The sequence below is a fragment of the Ursus americanus genome, chromosome 3 (genome assembly GCF_024610735.1).
Source record: "Ursus americanus isolate L20-20 chromosome 3, mUrsAme1.1.p, whole genome shotgun sequence".
In the NCBI taxonomy this organism is placed as follows: Eukaryota; Metazoa; Chordata; class Mammalia; order Carnivora; family Ursidae; genus Ursus; species Ursus americanus.
The window spans coordinates 21745228-21768723 of NC_142129.1; the positions used below are offsets into that span (position 1 = coordinate 21745228).

Here is a 23496-nt window from a genome sequence, read left to right on the forward strand (position 1 = left end):
GACCCATGACCCCCAAGACCGCCTATCAGCATCATCGTCAGGGTGTGTTTTTGTGTTTGCTTTTGTGTGTTTTTGGGTTTGTTTTTGCACTGAGCAGAGCACTGCTCCCCCTCAGATGCTTCGATAGGCCTGCCTTGGGGGCCATGCCCACAGCCCCCCGTTGGGTGAAACTCCCTCCCCCATCCTCGGGAAGAATCACTGCAGTGGACGCCCACCCCGACTCCCTGGGCCGCACCCTGCCCCCGCGCACCTCTAGCCGCCTGCTTCCATCAGCTGCCATGCACACTTCTCCTCCGAGCCCGGCCCCGCCCCAGCTGTTGGCACGGGCCCGGCTCTCCGCTCTTGGAACCCCGCGTGCCCTTCCATGTTTGCTCCGACACTGATGTGCTCCACCCCCCAGGCCACTTAACAGTTATACTTTTTATTTCTTGGGTCTGTTCTCCCTCGTCATCAAGAATCATTCTTTAGTGTTACTTTTGTTTCTGTTTACTCAATATCGTGTCCATGCCTCATTCATTCCCGTTTAATTTTACTTGTTCTCAGAGCGCGCGCTCCTTCCTTTCTCTGATAGGCCTTCGGAAATCGACCCGCTGAGGCTCTCATTCTTGTCCGCTTAGTAGTCTGCAGGAGGTTCTCTAATCTTTTCCTCTCATCCTTCGTTTGTCTACTCCACTCTCTCTGCCAGACTCTTTGTTTCTTTCTTTTCTAGGTCTTGTTGAAAACTGGAGCCTCCCTTGAACTCAGCTCTAAGAAGGTAAATGCCCTGTAACCTCCTTAGCCGGATCGCCCTCTCATTCCCGTTCAGCATTTCTCCTCTCTCTCTAGCCTTCCTAGCTCCTGAATTTACATACTGCGATGCGCTTTGCAAGATCCTCTGTCCAGCCACCTTACTCTAGTCCCTTCTTCCTGTTTCCCCAGCATACACGGGTTCACTGTACTCTCATTTCTCATGTCTCTGTACGTAGTACTAAGTCATACAATTTCCTCTTTTGTTCCTCGTTTATTTCCTCTATTACTGAGGACACTTTTGTCCCTGAGAAAAAGTGACTAGGAGACTCTTCTAGTCCTGTCGGTCCAGACCTGCATGGCCCCCGATGCCTGCCTTTGCCTTCCCTGCCGTGCTTCAGCCCCCTGCCTCTTCCTGCCCTCCCGCCCCGGCCCGTAATCTGCCTAGTACCGTTGTTCTCATGAAGTTCGATGCCCGTTCTAGGTATGGATGTGCACTTTTCAGTGCCCTTCCATGACACCCTTGCCCCTATGTCCACTGAGTCCCTCTTGACCCATTTCTGGACCTCTTTCCCCTCCTTTGTTTAGAACCGGATTAAATATGCAACTCAGTCCATCTTTTCCCCTTTGCCTTTTGCATCCAGTCCACGCTAAAGCCTGTAGTTGCCTTCTGACATCTTTTCATCCTGCCTCCACGCTCTTCAGTATCTTCTGCCAGTCTCTAATCCTGTAGCCGTCTCCTCAACGGACGCGCCACTTCTCCTGTGCTCACGTTTCTGGGTCTCCTTACGGGAAGCTGTTCTCCCTTGTATTTGCTCTAGTTACTCTGAAACGTGGGCTAACCCATACAGCGCGCTCTTGACTCAGTTTCCATCATCCGTATTCTTCCTCGTTCTGTTAGCTGCAGTTAGTGCCAAACCTTGCCTCACTGTGTCCTTCCGCATATGACCTTCCCCATCTGAAGGTACGTTTTGCTTTTCCACCCATTTTCTTGCCCCCCCAGCTTTATGTTTTATTAACCACCCGCGTACTGAGTGTGTGTCATTCTCACTAATAACTCCCGGTTTGGTTCCTCTTTTTATTCTACACCCATTGCTCAATCTGTTTCCATACTTCGTCTTTCCTACAGGGTTTGCTGAATTGCTTTTGCTTCTGTTTATTCCTCGGTAGGATCCCTGCAACTTTCCTCCTTTTAGGCCCACTTCACGGGACCCGTCTCTAACCTTTTTCTCTATCAGCCACGCTTTTTTATGCAAACATCCTTTTCTGGATTCTGTCCCTCATAGGTCCCATTGTACTCCTCTCTCTCTTCTGTTGAGAACTGCCTCACCACACAGTTCTCTCCGACTCAACTGCTTTATAAGTATAAGCAACTTTCATTATCCTTGGTTTAAAGTATGCTGAGTAGCAAGTTTTATTAGTAAATGCTTATGTTGCTATATCTTAAATTTGAAAAAGCCCTTAATATCTCCTTTTTAAAAAAATTCAACATATTTTCTCAACTACCACAAAAATATTATTACAGGAACTTTCAAGTACTTCTTATAACGTAAGCCATTTTAAAGGACAACTGCATAATTCTTTAACGTGTACTCCATTCATTAGTGTGCTTGTTTATGTGTAGTACACAGTGCGCCCATGCTAAGATAAAAGACCGTCCGTAAATGCATTCTCCTTTTACGCGGCAAGGAATAATGAAAGGCTTTCAAGATAAATAACAAAGTCACGTACGTTTTTTAAGTGAAATGTATAAATAAGAAACTTTCAGGAAACGTTTACTTACCGATTGGCGAGTTGCTTGAGTTGTTCCACGCGTATTGTAGGGGAAGTGATGGAAACAACGCACAACCCACTGGAAAACCGTGAGCATAGGAAGCAAGCCTATTGGCAGAAGAGCTTCAACCACAGAGAGCATACACTATCCTGAACAGCCTTGCGTGCGAACAAGAAAGCTGACTCACCGTAGTTTCCCAAGTACATGGGGATATGGAGATAAAAACTTTTCATGGTAACAAGTACTTTGATAATGTGCGTAGTTGCCGGTGGGTGATACCTGAAGCCCTCATTCCGGTCTCCATAGTATTCGCCATTTTGAACCCGGCATATCCCCGGCCCAGCCTAATTCACACCTCCCCTCCGACCAGCATTTTCTCTTCCTTCCTCTTTCCTCTTGTTTTACACACAAGTCTTTTCCGTTGCTTCTCCTTCAGCCAGTCCTTACACGATTCCTTAACTTCTCGGCAAACTGAACCTCACTTCTAGGCAGGTCTCCCATCATTCCTTTTGCGTATCTGCCCTACCCGATCTTAAGCATTCGCCATGAGCCCCAACCACTCCTCAACCGGTAAGCTGTTCATCTGTTCTACAGAAAAAGTGTTTAATCCACACCTTCTAAAAAGTCAGTGGTGATGTTTTTAAGGTTCCCATCAATGGCTTATTGGGGTTTATCTTAGTCCATGTCCTTCTCACCTTTCCTAAGAAAGCACTCACTCACTCCTAGGAAGCACTCACTCCTGTAAATTTCCCACTAAGACTCCAAGGGCCAGCCTGCCCAGCTCCTACTCTTGCTCAAGCCCTGGAGCCTCTCCCATTCCGGACCCACTGCCAAGATGTGACAGCTGCTCTGTTTCTTTCATTCACACCCATTGTGTCTTGTTGCCATGGCCTTTACTCAGGTGCTCCCTTCATTCCTACAGTGCCTCTGTGCTCACTTGCCATCCTTTTTTCCTTTGTATTCTCTCATGACCTTTGGCCCACGTATGGAGCAACAGCCATTTCTCCCATCAGTAGGACTTTTCAGGGAACGGTGTTCCATCTGCAGGCAACTTGAACATTGCTCCTCTGTTCCTTTCCTCCATTTTCCCTTTTTCCTGCTGCCGCAAACTCCCTACCTTTCCTCCATCGTTCCTTCTTCTTTCACCTGGATCATTCCCGTAAACCTAGTCACCTCCTCTGGATACGCACAGCTTTGCTCTTCCGCACTCACAGTTCACCCTTCTCGGATCTTATTTCTTACACTCTGTCCTGAGTCTGCTTCTACCTTCCATTCAGTCTGGACTTTGTGAAGATCCCCCTCTGGCCCATTTTAAGTCCAACCCGTTTAACCTCTCTCTAGCTTCTCATTCTATTGACTATACCGATTGCTTCCAATCTTTTTCCAACAAAGCTTTCTGGGCAGCAACACATCATATTCCAATACTTAGCCACATCCTGACCTCCTTCCTCAGCTGGTTGACCAATATCTGGCTTCACATACAACTCTTCACTGAACTTCCAATTCTGATTCTCTCTCTGTGTTCCCCATCCTGGCCTTTAATGCCCTTCCTTGTTTGCCATTTTGCAAGACTGCATGCTCTGCTCCGAGCTAGATCTGACGCTCCCTCTTCTTACTTAGATTTCAGCCTCAGTTCTTCTCTACTTTGTCCTTCTCTCTCTCTTTTTAAATACAAATCTCAATAGTTCCTCTCACTTCCAGCCAGTTCTAATGTGATACCTTAATTTCTGAGCAAACTTTAACGTCGTACTTCAATAACTTCTTCCTGATGGCCTTTGATTATTTGCTCTGTCATAGATTATTAACATCTGTCACATTTTCAGCTTCCAACTCTAATCGTAGTGAGGGACACAGTATTTTTCTCTTGAGGTGTACCCCTTAGAGACACCCACCCACTTCTTACCAAATCCAGATCATCCCCTCAGCAGACACCCTCCCGCCATGCTCTCCTGTTGGTCAGACAGGTTGCCATCGATGGCTCTGCATCAGGATTCGTCCTGATCTTGCCCCCTAACTATTCCTATCAACCAAGTCTTTTAATGAAAATTCTTCCATCCTTCCCAGATCCATACACCCACTACCCACTTCTTTATATCCTAACTTTATGCTGTATTTGATTGAGACTTTTTTAAAGAAATAAAATACTGCACATGTAGTTGAGATTTCCTCTGCACCACTTCAGAATCACTTACCTCTCCCCCACTATATAATTTGGTACTTCTATATTTATAATTTTAATAAATATTTATGTCCTCTTAAATAACATAATGCTATCCTCGAGGGTTTTAAATACATACATGTATACACACACACGTTTGTGTGTGTGTGTGTGTGTGTGTGTGTAAATTCTTTAAAAAGTTTTTCCCGTCAAGACTTTGAGAGCTAATCTGCTTTCCGACTTCTATCATATGCAGGCCTTTACTTCTTATTATATACACCATTCATTGCAACGTTTAACACCAACCATTTTAAGCAATTAGACCTCTTCTAAGATCTGACAGATTTCTCCATTCTGGGTTTCTCTAAGCCACATCTTATTTGCCTTTTTGTCACTCTGACTACTGAGAAACCGCTTGAGTTCATGCATGCTCCCATTACGGAATTAAACTCCTTTCTTTTGTGTCTTGTTCTGCTCTACCATACCCTAACTACCCACTTGAGCTGTCCCATCATCGCTACTCTACCGTACTGCACCACCCCACATCCCATCTGTCCTCACCCTGCGGTGTGTCCTAACGGTGGGTACGTACCTGAGCTTTACTTCCCTCATGACTTCTCACCACTCAAGAAATAATCTCGTCCACAGACAAACCACTCACCAACACTCCCCGACTGGTCAGTCCTGCTGTATTCTAAGGTTGCCAGCAATGTCTTTTTAGAATTCATCTTAATAAAACTCCCTTAAACCTGGTCTGCATTTTTGACACTCCATTTATCAAGTCTTCTCTAATTCATACAGTGATCCTTTTCTCTGCTCACAAACCCTCTCCCCCTTCTTATTCCATCATAACCTTGGTTGAAGTACGCGCCTAGCCCACCATCCTTCAACCATCTGCCACTCTTCAAACCCTCCCTTCACATCTGCAGGAATCTTCCCTCCGATCGTCCATCCCTTTCCTCCTCGTACGTATCTCACCCAGAGAACACGCTGCCGCAGCTTCTGCGGCCCTCCTTCCAGCTACCGCCTACTTCCTTCTCCTTCTTACAGATTTCAGCCGTCTCTTTGGGACAGACAGATGTTGGGCGCGCACTGCTCAAGCCCCTGCCATCTCCCCTGGCCTACAGTCTTTACTGCATCCTCTCTTCCTCTTGGTTCAGCGTGAACTTCCATAGGATTCCTGCTACTGGTTTGCCTTTTATGTCCGTGCGTCTCAGCCTTGACCTTTCGCTATGTTGACCAGACACGTTACTTCCAGGATCTTTCTGGCACAGCATCCTGGACAGCAAAACCTTGAGCTCCTCCAGGTCCAACTTTGCCACCTTACCTCACTCTCTCTTGTTAATACACAAATCTGACAAACATCCAACTCCTATTTCCTTGTGTTTCCATTTAGCCCTCGTTAATGCCCTTCCGTGTTTATTTTTCTACCTGCATGTTCTGTGTCCTTGCCTAACCCACACCCCCCCTTAGTGTTTCCAGCCTCCGTCTTTTGCTCTCTCCTTTGCTCTTCATTCATACAAGTCTCCTCAGTTGCTTCTCTCACTTTCTGCAAACCCTAATGTCTCCTTACTTCCTGAGTGTGTCTTTAACATCCTGTTACAGCACATTCTTTCCAGTTTCCCCTGTGTATCTTAACCTTGCAGAGTGATGAGTGGTGGCCTTTTGAGATTCCCTCCCCTCTGATCCCCACTCCCTCACTCAAAACCAAGTGTCTACTTTTTAGACAAGCCCTTCCCTTGGAGAGCGACTAAGCGGTCTCCTTCCTTTTCCGTCATGATGTCTGGCCCGAGTGTGGTGCCGTGTACTTCTGGTTAGTGTCCATGACTATTTCCATGTCCGTATTCAGTGATATCTTCTCATCTGACGGCAGTTTTAACTGTGCTGTTTTACTCCTTTTTCTTGATTTTTGCCTCATAAAAACAACCTTCTATTCAGATCCCCTCTCCATTCAGAGACCACGTATGCACATATCGTTCCCATAGGTTCAGACTCCCTTCTGGACAAACACCTCATGTTCGGCCCTCACCGTTCAGACTGCGGACTGGATTTCGGGTCCGTCCCCTGTGGCCTCTCTCTACCCTCCCCTTCCGCATGACCTCCTGAACAGCTCCCCTTCCTCATCTGTTTGTAGCCACTATCTCCTTTCTTTTTTCAGTGGTCGTGGTCTGGATTAACATGAAACCATGCTACAAAGTCCCTACTCTGCACGTCCCGGTGTCCCTCACTCCAGCCGTCTTCAGTGACCTTCCCCCTGGCCAGGTTACGCTCCTGCAAGCTCCCCACCCTAGCGTGAGTCACGTGGCCCCTGGTGTTATTCTAGCCTCCATTCCCTCGGTGTCTCCTGTCCTTTCTTACAGGTCTCCCCAGTTGCTTCTCTGTCAGCTGGTGCTAACATGACAGGTTGCTAGCAAAGACTCGTCAGAATGGCTCTTCATCTGCCTTCATCTAAAGCAGTGGTTCTCAAACTGCAGCTTGTGAAGACACAGACTCAGCGCCTCAGGTGGGGCGGAAGAACCCGTGGGAGAAGCACTGCTCTCAATATTCCCCTCAGCCAAGTCCTTTTGCTAAACATTTCCCACCAAGGCATCAAGATCGAGTCTACTTCAGACTTTCACTATTTCGCAGGCCTTCCTTCTCTCCCAGTGTACACGAGTCCCTGCAGTGTGGCCTTATGCCCAACATAATAGGCCAGTGAGGCCCATCCTCATGGCCAACAGATCCCCCATTCTGGGGGTCTTCGCGGTGCATGTGGTTTCTCTTATTACCGTGCCAGCTACTGACAGCTGTTCTCTATGCGATGCTCCTCTTGACCCTAATAACCCCTCTTCCCCACCCCTGCACCTCTGGCCCAACTGTGGGGCCTTCTCCTTCCAGTCAATGCCTGACGTTCTTCAGGTGACCTTTTAATCTGGGGACAGCTACCACGTTGCTCTCCCATCCCTGCTTCCTTACGACCTATCCTGCCCTAAAGAAGTATGCCACCTTCTCTTGAGCACCACCCGCCTCTTCCGCCACCATCTCCACTTCATTCAGTGGACGTGGTCTCCTCCTGAACGGCTCTCCACCAGGTTCTCTCCCCACTAGCAGAACATTTCATGTGGCGCTCACATGACAATTATTTGTATCTCCCTTCGGTAGTTCGCGCTGCCACATCTTAGTTCCACACAGTGCAACTTCATCTACCACCGGTACAGAGAAGTGACAAATGAGGTTCTACTCCAGTTGGGTTCCCACCACGATTTCTAGCCACTCATCTCTCAATACTCGGCATCCCTGCTGCAGACACACTACACACACAGCGATCCTGGGTCCGTGTGCTGCGCTCCCTTTATACCAGGGGCATCTTCATCCTTGTCCTTCGTCCTCCTCGCTAGAACTTCCCACTCCCCTTCCGGCCCCGTTCTTCTCTTGTCCTATATAGTGGTTTCAGTTTGGCTTTAAGGCCCATCATTTGACCAAACACACCCATTATGAGATGTTATGGGATTTCCAATTCTGAGGAACTCTATTCCTCACCTTCTCTGCCCCTGCCGCCCCCCTGCTCCCCACTGCTCTTCCCACAGCACTCCTTGACATACTCCGTCTCTCTTTCTCATGTGATCATCATCTTTGCTACAAGCATCGCACCATATCCTTCCTGCCCAAACCTGCTGATCTCCAGGCGCCCCCGCGTCTTCTGCAGGCTCTCCCACTCTTTCCCCGGATTGACCCCAAACGAGCAGCTCTGTCACCTACAGAGCCACTTGTTTGGTCAGCTCCCCTTCTGGTATCGTTTCTCAGCTATCGTCCCATTCCTCTTCCTCGTTCCATCCACGCTCTTCCACATGCACCTGCACCCTCACTTCAACCCCGACCTTCACAGGACTCCTGCCACCCGCCATGGCTGACACCCATCCAACTTAGACCCTTTAACCTTTCACTCTGTTGGTCACGCTATGGCTTCGAGGAAGATTCCCACATGGCATCCCTCATGGCACCATTTCTTATCCAGCCACTTCCTCTCCACAGCCTCTCTCCTCCTTTGGTTGGACTCTCCCTTAGCGCACAGCTCTCTGCTTACTGTGCAGCCCTACCGTCTCCCAGCGCCCGCGTCCTGGCCCTGTGTGCCCTTCCCTCCTCACACCTTCTATTCTGCTCCACACCTTAAGTGCCCTCCCTTCTTGGCTTCTAGCTTCCAGCTTCTCTCTCTCCTCCTCTGTGCTATTTTCATACAGGTCTGCTCAGGAAGTGTCTGTCACTTTTAGTCAATCCTCACATGGCAGGTAGCTTCAAAGAGCAGCCAACTTTAACGGCATTTCACAAAGTAAACTGTGACACTACACACACACCCCCCCAGCCCTCCTTTTACTTGTCGCCTCTTGACAGAAGGCGTGGTGCCCGACACTTGTCTTCAGATGCGCTCCGTCATCCTCCTCAGCCATTCCCCACAGCACAGTAAGCGCTTCCCCAGACAGAGCACCTCCATGCACTCTACTAAGTCAAGCCCAGGATCTGGAAAGCCAGCAGCAGTAGCTTCTCATCAACTTCCCTATCGCCCAAGTCCTTCAACTCCCGATTTCCCTCCAAATGGGTACTCCGAGGGCTGGTCCACTCCTGCCTCCTACTCAAGTCCTTGCTCCTCACACTTTCTTTATACTTCTCCTACTTACAACACCCAAAACGTAACCAATGACTTGTTTCGAGCTCCGACAAGATGCCCCATTCTAGACTTTCTTTATCCCTCACCTGCTCTGTGCCTTGTGGGCCTTCCACTACTATTTCCTTTTCTCTGCTTCTAGTCTCTCCTTTCCTTCATACTGCGTCATGACTTGTGGCCCAGGAATGATGTCCCGTCCTTCCAGCCATCATGTCATTCCTTAGCGATTCCTTTCCATCTGAGGGCAACTTAATGCTTTTTTTTTTGTACCTTTCCTCCTTTTCCCCTTCGTTTGTCCTAGAGAAAAACCTTCTCTTTCAGAGTCCCTCCAGCCATGTGTAGAGCATTCCCGGGGATTCAGCACTCTTTCCTGGTGGGTATTGGCTCCTCATTCTTGGCACTTACTGCTCGAGTCGCGTCCTGGATTTCCTACACGCTGTGTATGGCTTCCATTCCTTCTCAGTTCAGTCCAGACCTTCACGGACTGCTATAGTTAGTCTGTTGTACATGTAGCCCTTCTACTTCTTTCTAATTTCGGCCCCATTGGCCAATGCCTTTAAATTATTTCAACAAAGCTTTCTGGAATGTCTTCATAGCCCCATGTCTTATTTAATCAGTCTCCCCTCCAGTGGTTGAGAGCTGGCAGCTCCCTACCGAATTTTCCACTCTGCCATCTGCTACACTGCATGTCCTGCGCCCCAGCCTAACTCCCACATCTCTCTCCTGACTTCGTTTCCAGCATCTCTCTTTTCTCTAATTTTGTGTCCTTTCACACACGTCTCCTCAGTAGCTAGCTCTCATTTCAGGCAGTCCTCTTAAGACAAGCCTCATTCTAATGTAGGTCTCCAGGGCGTTCTGCCTGTATTCCCTTTGGTTATTTGCCTGGCTTCACTCATGACGCTCTTATCTTTGTTACGGCAATGGATTCAATATTGTTCTTTTGCCATGAAAAGGCCCCCTCACTCCCTCTCCTCGTCATCCACTGTTAGCCATCCTTTCTAGCAACATCAATAGTTTGCTACCAGTGGTTTTACTGCAGTTCACCTTAGATGCCCTGTAACCTCTCCTTCTATCAGCCAAACCATTTAAAAATTTGTCACAAAGTTTCAGAAACATTTTAATACTATTCCTGTTTGCTTCCTTAATCTGTTTTTGTGTCATTTACTTATATATTAGGTGTCTTATGTCCTTACTTATACATAAAATTCAACCAGTTTGCCCCAGGCTTTGATCTACCCATGTTCCTGGTTGTCTCCTATTCCTCTTGCTCATTTGCCTGGAGCCTCCCTGCTTAATCAGAACCAAACTGGGATTCATAAAATACTGCATTACTCAGTATCTATCCTGCCTCTCATTCTTGCTTGATCATAACCCCTGTCCCTACTGTAATCCCGTATCTCTCCTCTTTCTCTAAATACTTCAACTAACCCATTCTAGGTCTGTGTTAACTTCCACTTCTTCCTTCTTCCTTTGCTCTCCTGCAGAAAACCCTACCCTAATTCAACCACAATCATTCTTCGACCAACCCCTATTGCACTGAAATAGATTCTGTAGTCTTAATAGGTACACTCTTTCCTATATGGGACAACCCACTACCATCATCTGTTTTCAAGGTATCCTATTAAACTCATTTGCTCTCTGAACTCAGACCTGTTCCTCATAGGATTCCCACCGGTGGCTTTAGTTATTTCTAATATTCCCATCTCTTGACTGCCTCAGCAAACCAGGGCCTGTTGGAAAATATCTGGTCTCCTTCATTTGAAATAGAAGGTATTTCAAATTTGTTCCTAAACAAATTCTCCTCAGCACCCATGCATTAGTGTATCTCTTATCATTTCCACTTAACCCCGTGGCCTTTCTGACTGCTTTCCTTTTATCTTTGTACCTTCCTCTGCTTGCAAATGTCTTTTGCATCCTTTGAGATCCTGTCAAACTGTTATATTCTTTCAAATTTTTTGATTTCCCCACGCTGTTAATCCTGCACTCCCACATGGCCCCCTATGAAAACTTAACCTATGGCATGGAGTCATAGTGTCACAGGTATACAGGCAGATCTCTCTCCTTCTCTTACACACACACACACACACACACGCACACACACTCTTATTTAACTCCTAGACAGTCTGCTCTTGGGGACAGAAGTCATGTCTCAGTCATCTTTTCACCTAAGGATCTGACACGTTAGATCTAATGTCTACATGTCTAATGTCAAATGTCAACACATACTGACATTTACCACATACTTGGCTGGAAGGAGGGAGGGAGGGAGCTTAAAGTTGAGACTGAGCAGATGAAAGTCCCATTACCCAGCTTGTCATATACGGTCTTTACCTCGGAGCCTGTTCTTTCCTGTCCTTCCTATTGCCCAAATAACTCTCTTACTCCCCAATTTCTAGTATGTTTTGTACGTGACCCTAAATGCCTTTTCTTCATCCAGACTTAATCCCCTCCTTCCAACAGTTCAGAAGATCTCATCTTCATGAAGACTTCCCTTTCCAAAAATGTATCCCCAATCTCCATTTCTTTCTTATTCTACCAGTCATCCCCGAACAATAAGGCTCACTTGCTTTTCCATTTCAAGACACTGACTCTACCACTACCAGAACCTCGTTACTGACCTGCTTCCTGTAGGCTGCAAGTTGACATAAAGCATTCATTCTGGTGGCCTGTGGACCCACGGTCAGTCCACAATCTAAAGATATAATATTGATAGAGAGTCTTGATGGACGTGTTAATTTAATGACCTGTGTGCTTTTTGCCATCTATATACATACATACATATACACATATATATATCATTTTTTTGTTTGTTTTTTTGTTTTTTTTTTTGCTTTGTCAGCTCCTGAAAGTAATGGTTCTTACATTTTTCAACATGTAGACTCTTTTGACAGGCAGGGCAAAAAGCCCTCAAAGTTCTCTCCCCTGCTGCTTTCTTTATACAAATACGAAAACAGTGTTGCCCACATCTAACTCACGGTGGGGAATGGTTTTTAAAGTCCTCTTGTGAGGCTGCCTTGCTGGCCAGCCTGCGGGCTGCTCTGGGAGCTACTACGAGGGAAGCAGAGCCCGCACATGTTCTGCTTGGTGATACAGAACCCAGCGCCGCGAGCCGACGGTGCTTTCCGCTCCTCACGGAGGCGCTGTGCCCGCCCCAGCCCTGACTCAGGCCCGCCTGCTCTTTCTCCCTCAGTTGCAGGCACCTTTAGCTGCACCATGAAGTTTACTGTCCGGGACTGCGACCCTGACACCGGGGTTCCAGCTGAGGAGGGGTATGATGATGAGTACGTGGTGAGTCTCCCCCGCACGCTCACTCCAACACCCCTGCACCACCGGGTGACTTCTGCCTGCACAGAACATGTTGCTAGCGCCATCTGACAGGAACTGAGGGGCTTCTACTCTTCTCGAAAGATCACAACTGAGGACCACCTGGACTGATGCTCCTCTCTAAGAGGAGTGTGTCATGCCCAAGAGAATTGGGATTTACCACTTAATGATGGATTAAAACAAAACTCACTTTTTGATGTCTTTATAATAGGGATAATTAAGAGATGAAACAATTACATGATTTTCATGGAGATCAATGAGTTTTATTTGAAGTATTGGGTTTTTTCTGTTATTGTTTAGTACGTTTAGTTTGCTTCTAATGTAGCCACATCATGGACTGAAAAGCCTTACAGAATGGAGGGCCAAGTAAGCGTACCAGGCATCAGGCTGTTAGTGCATGTGAAGTTCGGAAGGCCCTGTCTGGCCGGATCTCGAAGGGTAGGGACGGCAGCGTGACTGCTTTATACCCCAGGGTTAGAGGTGTTGACCCGAATACAGCTCCTGCCAGATGTCCTGTTTCCTTTCTTTCCTTCGCTAAGGCCTACATCGTTAGGTTTATGTAGACCACAGAACTTAAACTATTTTGGTGGTAAAGTTTTTCCTAGGCTCCTGCAGAGGATAGAACACCGAATGATAAAACCATTCTAACGGGTCCCTTCTGTCCTTGTGGTGTACTGAAGGACTTTCCTTTACTGACTCCTGCTTGTTACCTGCTAGCTGGAAGATCTTGAGGTGACTGTGTCAGACCACATTCAGAAAGTACTGAAGCCTAATTTTGCTGCTGCCTGGGAAGAGGTGGGAGACACCTTTGAGAAAGAGGAGACCTTTGCCCTCAGTTCTACCAAAACTCTCGAAGGTGAGAACGATTTTGCTATCGGTGTATTGCAGGATAAAACCTAACGGGCATATTTATTATTTCAGAGTCTCTCCTTTCTCTAAATATTTCATAAACCATTTTGCTGAAAAGGCCAGGATCCTGTCTTCATCATCTAATTGAGTCAACCAGGTTCTAGGCTGGTGGCTGCCCTGCTCAGCACCTGCTGGGACAGAGGCAGACCCCTAGGCTGAGCTTTCCTGATACTACTGCACGTGTCTTCAAACACAGAAGCTGTCAACAACATCATCACATTTCTGGGCATGCAGCCATGTGAGAGGTCGGACAAAGTACCCGAGAACAAGAATTCCCATTCCCTCTATCTGGCCGGTAAGAAACTTCCCTTAGATTCCCCCCTTTGGTTGCAAAATAGGAAGGGATGTGCACAGGCCCTGCTGCCGTCCCGTTACCCCATCACAGGGGTTACAGTTTGCAGCCCTGTCAATGTGAATAATTTGTCTTAGCTGTTTAATTATTTGCAGGCTGTTCTTTGAAGAGGTAAATTTGGCCTAAAACCCTTCAGTCTCTCCCACAGATACAATGCCACCAATTCCCCGCCTCTGAGTACTCCAGATCAGTACTACTGGATACCTTCTATGTGCCTGGTATCATGGGAATATAAAAGATTACTTAAAATTTGTACACAGGATTCAATTCTCACCATAAACACAGATCTCTAGAAAAGCTAAACTAAAATAATAGAAAGGAAATGCAGGCAGAGCATGATATATTTCATTATTCAGAGCTTGTTTTTAAGTTCTTAATCTAGTTTTCCTTGCTTTTTTCTCTCAGGTGTGTACAGAGGTGGCTATGACTTATTGGTGAGGTCCAGGCTGGCCTTAGCAGATGGAGTGACCATGCAGGTGACTGTCAGAAGCAAAGAGGGAACACCTGTAGATGTTATCTTAGCTTCTGTTGGATAAATTTTTACTGGGCGAGATGAAGTCAATGCACACTTCACTGTCAGTGGGCTTTTAGGCTAGTGGCATGAATTTCCCAGAATCATACTTTTAAAGATTAATGTCTTTGGAGAAGCAAATTAAATATTTGGCCCTGAGCCAGCAGATCAAGCAAATATCTGTCCTTGTGCATGTAAATTTTTTTTCTTTTTTTTAATTACACTTGGTCAACTTTGGTATGATAGTACAGCTTTGGGTGATCTTGCAAATCAAATACTATCCTATACCCCAGCTGCTTAACCTCATTATATTCTTTAATTTAATGTGTGTCTGAAAGCTCCTGACAATGTTGGAAAGCTTTTATCCCAGAGGGGTGGTGGGGGAGGGGAAGCCAGAGTCCACTTTTGTCAAAATTCATTTTTATTAATAGAAAATAAACATTCCAGTTTCAGTTGTTATACTTGAAGTTGCTAATAAAAAAAAATTTAAAATAATCACTTAATCCTCCTGTTTCGACTAAGACAGTGAAGCTGTGGCTTAGAAAAAAATTTCAGCACCATTTGCTCATAGGTCTTTCAGAATTTGTTCTTAAAGTTTCTGGAACTTTCCTGTCTCTAAAGTACAGGAATGACTGAGCTCCAAGAGGAAGTCTCTCTGAGACAACCAGTGAGAAGTTAAGCAGTTGTCAGAAAAGGAATCTCTGTACATTCGGTACGGTGACCGGGACTATACAACGATCCCCTCCCCTCCAGCTCGGGAGGGACATGCCTCGAAGCACTGAGGTATGAAGAGTCAGACTGTTACTCGCTGTTAGAATTAGCTGATAACAGTAAATCTCTGGCACGGATGCTACTGGTCCTTAGCATCCTGTAATTGTAGGAACTTCTGTAAATAGTTTGGATTTAATTCAATGTAATCAGAAATTAAACCTGTTTAATAAGGTTCACTACTCTGCCAGAGTATCTGCTGGTTTAGTATCCTTATAAAATACATATAACACGTGTAGGTAAATCATAGTCTTAAAGTATACTTAGAATACTGCATTATTCAAACCAAAACCTATTTTAACAAAATGTTTATAATTAAAAGCAGCCGATGAAACGAAATCCCAAGTCATGACAAGGGGGACTCACTCTCACTTGAAGCTGTGTTGCTTAGAGAACTTAAAAACGCATGTGCCCTTAAAGCCATTCAAGCACAGGTAAGGAGACACCCTCTCCTCATTCTTTACTATAGGACTCCAGTCAAGGATGGGCCAGAAATGAGCATTTCTAGATATTTCAGAAAAGTCCATAGAAGTGTTAAGACTTTTAAGAAGCTCCTAATAGCGCAAAGGCAAGTCCGTACACTCAGATGTGAGAAGAATGGAAGGTGGACTGTTAGGGCCATCCTTAGCCGGAGCGTCTGCGGGCTTTTTACTATGTGCTGACCACCAGTGTGAGTCAGGTGGACTTTTGTGAGAGAATAGTGTTTGTTTGGTGGCCAGGACCTCTTTTGGGCATTTCTTCCTAAGTGGAATACACAACAGATAAGGGAATAGGGGAGGTAATACAGGGAAGCTACTCTTTCCAGCTCAGAAGGAGTTGATGAAGCCCATATACGCATTCAAGAAGCCCATGGGGTCCTCTAGCTGTGGGTAGTGGCTAATGTGGTCATCCAGAATCGACACTGTGGACCGCGGCAGCGTTTTCCTAGTGGAAGAGAACAGCATGTAGGTGAACTTGAGGCTGGAGGGAGAGGACGGATGCAAGCCAGTGGGCAGCCCCGGTAAAGGCCCTTGCGGACATACCACACTGGAAGGAACCAACAACGAGCTTATTCACCTTCTACTTCGGAATTGTGTCTTAGGCAGATAAACTTGCCAATTCCATTTATGACATCAACAGGCTAGTTCTTAAATGTTCATAATCCAACAGACAACAACTTGAACATATAACAACACTTTGTAACACCTGCCCAAGCAGGATGACTTCCGGCTCCGTAGAGAAGCATGAGGCATCAAACAAGTGGGCCACTCAGCAACTCGCTATCCAAGTAAAGATAACAGAAGACCTTCCTTAATCCTGGGAGATGGGGGGAGGGCGTTTTGTTCAAAATTAAATGCACACTATGTACTACGGGTTGTTTCTGCTAGGCCACGTGAAGGTATGGGACAGTCTTATGCGACCCAGTCAAGATTTCATATTCCAACCCCTTCGAAGAACCTAGAGAAAACAACAACTGACGAGAAGGCACTTCTCCACAGTGCGCTCTCCTCCGTCTCCTTGTGGTCTGCTCACAGCTGAGGTGGAGTCAGCTCTACGATCAGACTAAAGCAAACATTTCTTAAGATCTATTTCCACTCCTTAGTTCATAGGATAGCTTTTTCTTACCTATTACACCTGGGAACAGGTAGTGACCATGACAGTGAAAACAGGCTGCATAAATCAAGACAACAATTTTTCATCTTTACAGTTCTGAAAATAAATAAGATTCCCCAGTTCATCCTTTTCTAATGTTTCCTGGATGAACAGCCAGTGAGGGCAGACAGTGGCTATCCTGTTCACCACTGTCACCATGAGGAACAAAACAAAGACCCCTGAGGGAGACTCACCTGTACAGCTCCAAAAACTCTGGATAGGGATTGACGGGATCCAGTGGCCCATAGATAAAATGAACTAGGAAAGAGGAAAGGAATGAATTACTAAAGCTCTCACATCTCTTCTCCTTCCCTCAAAAAAAAAAAAAAAAAGGTTTTTTCCCAGTCTTACTGAGAAATAATTGCCCTATAGTCACTCTGTGTAAGTTTAAAGCACACAGCATGACGATTTGGTGTATGTATATTGTGAAATGATTAGCAAACCCTTCCCGTGATGCGAACTCAGGATCCGCTGTCCCCGCTCTCCTGCTGGCCGCGGTGGTCATGCTGTGCCTCACACCCTCGGAGCTTCAGGAACAGGCTTGTGTATTTTCACTGCCTTCCTCCAGTTTCCACCTCCCCCCACCTCTGATAACCACAAACCTAGTCTCTTTTCCTCTGAGTTTAGTGGGGGTTTTTTTAGATCCCACAAAGAAGTGAGATCATACAGTATTTGTCTTCCTCTCTGACTTATCTCACTGAGCATAATGCCTAGTGGGTCCGTCCATATTGTCACAAATGGTAAGACTGCCTTTTTATAGCTGAATAATATTCCACTGCAGAGAGAGAGAGTGTGTGTGTGTGGTATGTGTATCTCACAGCTGCTTTGTCCATTCATTGACTGATGGACACGTAGGCTGTTTCCATGTCTGGGCTATCATAAACAATGCTGCTATGAACAAGGGGGTGCAGACATCTTTTCAAGTTAGTGTTTTCATTTCCTTTGGATATATTCCCAGAAGTGGAGTCACTGGATCGTATGGTGGTTCTATTTTTAATTTTTTGAGAATCCTCCATACTATTTTCCACTGTACCCATACCCATTTACAGTCCCACCACCAGTGCACAAGGGTTCCCTTTCCTCCATATCCACACCAACACTTATCTCTTGTCTTTTTGATGATGGCCTTTCTAACAGGGGTGAGGTGGCCTTTCTAACAGGGGTGAGGTGATATCTCATTGTGGTTCTAATTTGCAAGGGCCAGTGATGTTGAACTTTTCATATACCTGGTTGGCCTTTCCTATATCTTCTTTGCAGAAACATCTATTCATGTTCTTTGCCCAGTTTTTAATTGGGTTTTTTTTGCTATTGAGTGTATAAATTTATATAGTTTGCCTATTAACTCCTCATCAGAAATATGGTTTGCAAATATTTTTCCCATTTGTTGGTTTCTTTTGCTGTACAGAGCTTTTTGGTTTGATGTAGTCCCACTGATTTATGCTAGAAAACCTAGCTGCTTTCAAGAAGTAGGTCAAAAGGAACTTCTGGGAATCAGCCAACAGTCCATTTGGGACAGTTCTGCTGTATACAGACACTCAGTCCCTCCTCCAGCTCCTCTGTCCCTGAACCAAAAGGACTAAACCTCACTCTCCACGTTCTCTTCCTGTAAATCCAGGATACCGTCATTATTTAGGTCTCTCTCCAGTTACAAGTGACTGCTGACATTTTAAATCAACCACTAATTTCTGGAGCACTACTATGTATGAGACACTGCACTGATTTTTTTTCTTTTTAAATCTGTAAGATTGAAGAGACAAATGAGCAGAAACCACCTACAGCCTCTTGATCTAAACCGCCTTCTGTCCCAGCCACTCAGCATGTAACGTGGCAGCCACGGACGCTGCGCGGCGCAAACGCCAGCCACGCCCCCACTCCTGACAGTGACACCAGCGCCCCTGCAGCAGCGTCTCACTGTTTCAGACACTTTACTCTACAACGCGTGTCACTGCTGTTCCAGATTTGCGGAGCAGGGCTGCCAGATTAAATAAAAGATGCCCAGTTAAATTTGAATTTCATTCATTTATGATTTTTTTAAGTATAAATATATCAAAATAGTGCAAAGCACATTCTTATTCTAAAAAAGTATTTGTTGTTTATCTGAAATTCAAACTTAGGTGGGTGTCTTGTATTTTTATTTGCTGAATCTGGCCATTATTTTAGCCCCATAATCCCTCAGTCCTATCAAGATGTAAGGCCGAAATACTTACTGGGAATAGTTACAGAAGCAAGAGCTCCCACCCAGCGTCTTCTAAACTTCTTCCTCTGGTTGATGTACTGTAAGAGACTACAGGACAGAGAAGTCAGCAAGAGTAGAACCAGAAATCGTTATTGGTAGCGGAATACAAAGGCCTCCTAAAAGGAAAGCTGCCGCAGTCTCATTCATGAGCACTGTTTGTATAAGGCGGAGAGCACTCCTTCTCAGTCCCTGTTGCTACAGAAAAGACATGAAAAAGAAAGAGAGACGTATTTTTGAGAGGTACTAGGCTCCCTTCACAACCATGATTAGACAGTTTGACGCATTAATATTCACAAAAAGCCCAGAGTAGGATGTGCCAAAGTCAATCAGCCAGTTAGAAACAGAATTAGCATTAGGACTGGCAGCTGGTTATCTAACCTTTGTGTGCCACGGGGCTTACGCTGATGGCTCACTATTCTCAACTTCTTTCTTCTTAAAAGAACAGCGCGTGACTTCTTGGTTGCCTCACAGGTCAGAGAGGGAGGGAACAAGCCAGCAAGGAACAAAACAAGCAATCCTCTACCTTTCCCCACTTCCCCCCCACAAAAAAGAGCTTCTCTGGAAACCAAAGCAAAGTATTATTTCTTACCTGTCGATAACTAAGTTCCCATCGTTGTTGCGAATCCCTGCCCACATGTCCCACAGCTCACTCTCAGAGGGGCGGGTGTAGGGCCCAAAGACTGGGGTGAGACTGAAAGAGCCCGAGAGTGCAGAAGACATATGTGAGAAGAATCCAGAATGTCAAATATGACTGGAACCTCACACAGGTCACGCAGTCTGACCCTTAACTGATTTATGAATTCCTTCTACTACTTCCCTGGCAGGTGGCCATCATCTTTGTTTTAAAGTATCAAACCCTAGGATTTGGCCCTGAATTTCAATGGCAACTTTTCACTACATTGTTCCCAGGCTATAGTGCGTCAATCTTTGACAATGACTTACCCCCGGGAGAATACAAAAAAGTTCATCAATCGCGTGAGGATGGGTGACAACATGCCTCCATCTTTGAGAAGCTGTAGGTAAAGAAGTAAAGATTTTAGAGAAAGAAAACCACCAACCAGGACAAAAGTTTTACATTAGGACCTAAAAAAGGACTTCAGTCAAATGTCCTTCTACTGAAATGTTTATTAGCTTTCTGTTTTTTGTTTCGCCCACCCATTCTCTCACGGAAGACAAATCTATTTGTAATTCCCTTTAAGATTACATTTCTACACTTCACTAAATCCCTAAGCCTTCTAACTGATGTATTCAACTTTAGGGTCTGATCTGTTCAGACATCATGCATATGACACAAATCTCTAGATAGCTGTATTTCTCCAAACATTTGTTGATCTCTTACTCTCAGAAACGAGGCTTTACCTAGGGGCCGCTTCCACTGCTTTACCAGCATAAGAAGGAAAAAACTAACTTTATTAATGTACATTCCTGAAGAGAGGATTTTAACTCTGGCCCATTACAGCAGGTGTGGCCGTTATACAGGTCCCAGCATTATTTATGTTGGTATAAATCTTAAAAACTAAAGATTTTGTGACTGGAGTAGCAAACCTTTTGGAGAAGGAGAGGACGGTGAGTCTCAGGAAATATACCTACAGGAGAAAGAGAGACTTATGTTAGTCATTTACTCATAACTTTAGGCCAAATATAAGTCCATTATTAGAGACTGTCCTCCCTATTTACTGTCACCTTTGGGGCCATCACTGCCAGAAACAGGATTACAGATACAACTCAGTTCTGTCATCTAATTACTTCTCCAAGGAATTCTGTGTTTAACAGGTCGAATTCTGTCCCACTGGGATTCCTTTCCCCACCATAAGAGTAGAGAAATGGGAAAGATAAGGTACATGACCATCCGTAATGCTGATGACGACGCCCCGACTCCCCTGGCCTTTCCAACCATCTCTCAGAGCACCTAGTATTGTTAATGGTTTGGGCTACAAAAGAAACCACCGATTTTTCAGGGACTGTAGGTCCCTGGGCAGGGTGGGAGGAATGAGAGTTTTTCCTTTTCCATTTTTCTCCAGAGTCAATGGGAGAAAGCCCTGAGCATTGCTGATAAAGGGACAGATTCCTGTCCCAGTCTGCCCTTATGGTATTCAGGGGACATGTGGATTATGCAAAGATTTACAAGCTACGCTTCATGGCACACAAAGAAACCCCTCCAAAAGGTCTAATCAGACGTTCACTAATTTCTACCTGAAAACTGGCACTGCCAGCAGTTCAGTTTCTGCAACAAACCACAGGAGCATCAGAAGCACCTGTGGCTTCAGCACCATTGTTCGTACAACCCAGTGCGGTCACTGCAGACAGTGCAAGATGTCACCTGCGCGCCTCCCTCCCGAGCACGGTGCTCACCAGACCTACCCAGAGACCTCGCTACGTGATGCTTTTACAAAGAAGCACTTATTACTATAACACAGCTCTTTATGAACTGTATGTCGATATCATCCGTTTCTTTTATAATCCTATTCATTTTATTCTGTATTTAAAAACATTCTGAGAAAGGGTCAATAAATCTCGTCACACCACCAAAGTAGTTCATGGCACAAAAAGGTCAAGGGCCTCTGGTTTCATCGTGTCTGCCTGCAGTCTCAGCAGATTACCATTCAGATGTCGAGGTGATATCTACCTGTGGCCCTTCGAGGCTACACCTCACCTTCCACCCACCACCACGGCAATTACCTCCATTTGACAGACAGAGACTCTTTATGGTAAGCCGACCAGATCGATTCTGCTTGAACCTAGAACAGGTGAGGGAAACACATCTGAGTGCACATACACCGATCCAGCAGCTGAAGACAAACTCCCAAGAGGGAAAAGGGCTAGAAAGAACCCAGGAACAATTTACTTTTCCCAGCATCTTAAACCAGTGAGACCTGTGCATAGTACAGAACTCTATGACCTCGCTGACCTATAGAGCAGCTCCTGAGCAACGATATCTCCGTAATCGTGAGACAAAAGGTTGATCCGGCGGTTCTGGAGCCCCAGGTGCCGCAAAAGTGCCTCCACAATGCTGGCCTGCTCGAAGATGGAGTAGTGGTGTGGCCTCTGAGGAGAAGACAGCCCAGATATACAGGGAAGTCGTGAGTGCAGATCTGTCCGCCAGCCTGACCCTCTGTCCTCGTCCACCCCTACCCCACCCAACACTGGTCCCCTCTAGATGCTGCTTACTGGTTTGTCACTGAAGCCAAAGCCCAAGAAATCAAGGGCGATCACTCGATGAAACCTCAGGGTCAGACCTTCCCAAATCTACAAGAAAGAAAGAGATGATCTGGCTTTTGTGATCCTGCGGCCTACGGCACAGGAATTTCATTCCTATCTTGGCTTAACAGACAGACTTCGATAAAGGGAAAATCTCATGCAACTACCACAGGCCACAGACGATCCTCTTGGTTGACTCCTATCTCCACGGAGGGAAACTCCAGCAGTTTTTAACTTGGCAATGATCCTTCCCAGATCACCAGAGTTTTAACTCTTCTTACAGTAAATGAGAAACAGGTCTACACTTAATCCTATTTTATTAGGCAATTCAAATACGTAAGAACTTTCCAGTGCTGACAACAAAATCCTTGATTCTGGATTTTTAAAGACACAGTAAGATCTAGAAATCTGATTTCATACCTTGTACCAATCATAGCTGGATGTCGGAAAGCCATGCAGAAGCACCACGATCTCGGGACTTCCAACCACACCCACAGAGTCTGGGAGGAAGGGCAGAGTCAGTTAGGCCAATGGCCTAGGAAAGTAACCTTGAATATTCACATCTAAGTAACCTGGTATAAAGGACGAGAAACCCTGCCTAAATTAATGAAATAAAAATAACAAATTCCTTTTTAAACAGGAAGCTTACTGCTTTATGTAAAAACAGGCATCTGACTCTTTTCTTTTGTATATTAAAAACTTGTAAATAGCACACTCTATATGAAAATACTGGAAGGCAGTTTGCTTCATTTCACCTAGATTTTTTTAAAGTATTTCTCCATTTCTTCCTTTATTCTGTATTATCAATATGTAAATTGTTTTTCACAGTCAAAAGTACACTTGAACAGAAGTATACAGTCACAAGCTAAACACTGCAGATTCTTTGTACCTTATCATTAAGGGCCTCACAAAAATTTTCTAAAATATAGCAACTCTTCCTCAACCTGGAGGACACCATAGTTTATCCTGTTTGTCCAGCACTTTTTATTTCCCCTGGGGAAGAGCCAATCAAATATCGAAAACATAATGCTCAAACTATTAACAATTCTAACAAGTATAAAAAAGGATTAATCAATATGGCCACGAACATTTTTTTAATGCAGATACATCTTTTAAATTAGCCAAATTTTAAACAGTAAAATGCCTTGCTCAAAGTGTTAGATTAAAAGTAACACATTTATACATCCTGCCAGTGGCATGAGATCTGATAAGGTTTGCAAAAATAATTTCATTAGAAGCAATCTGAAAATACACTTACTCTTGAGAATC

General features: G+C 45.3%; 2 protein-coding genes across 5 annotated transcripts in view; one reads left to right on the plus strand and one right to left on the minus strand.

Moving 5' to 3' along the window:
* Nucleotides 1-17130, plus strand: part of COPG2 (coat protein complex I subunit gamma 2) — a 115084-nt gene extending 97954 nt beyond the window's left edge. Inside the window, exons 21-24 of the mRNA XM_045792633.2 lie at nt 12488-12585; nt 13339-13477; nt 13727-13825; nt 14288-17130. Coding sequence (XP_045648589.2) covers nt 12488-12585; nt 13339-13477; nt 13727-13825; nt 14288-14418 — 467 coding nt within the window. The 3' untranslated portion in view covers nt 14419-17130. The remainder of the gene's footprint in view (nt 1-12487; nt 12586-13338; nt 13478-13726; nt 13826-14287) is intronic.
* MEST (mesoderm specific transcript) overlaps nt 1-23496 on the minus strand; it is a 63151-nt gene that overhangs the window by 29719 nt on the left and 9936 nt on the right. For 2 of the 4 annotated variants that reach the window (XM_087860828.1, XM_045792636.2), the window contains exons 3-12: nt 22648-22727; nt 22198-22275; nt 21938-22074; nt 21709-21767; nt 20575-20615; nt 19972-20042; nt 19619-19720; nt 19001-19077; nt 16988-17051; nt 12860-16085 (exon numbers count right to left, since the gene is read on the minus strand). In XM_087860828.1, the coding sequence (XP_087716954.1) occupies nt 15968-16085; nt 16988-17051; nt 19001-19077; nt 19619-19720; nt 19972-20042; nt 20575-20615; nt 21709-21767; nt 21938-22074; nt 22198-22275; nt 22648-22727 (827 nt within the window). In that variant the 3' untranslated portion in view covers nt 12860-15967. Of the gene's footprint in view, nt 1-2509; nt 11990-12859; nt 16086-16987; nt 17052-19000; nt 19078-19618; nt 19721-19971; nt 20043-20574; nt 20616-21708; nt 21768-21937; nt 22075-22197; nt 22276-22647; nt 22728-23496 lie in introns of those variants that run through there. The other 2 variants (XR_015723868.1, XM_045792637.2) reach the window with 2 other exon arrangements.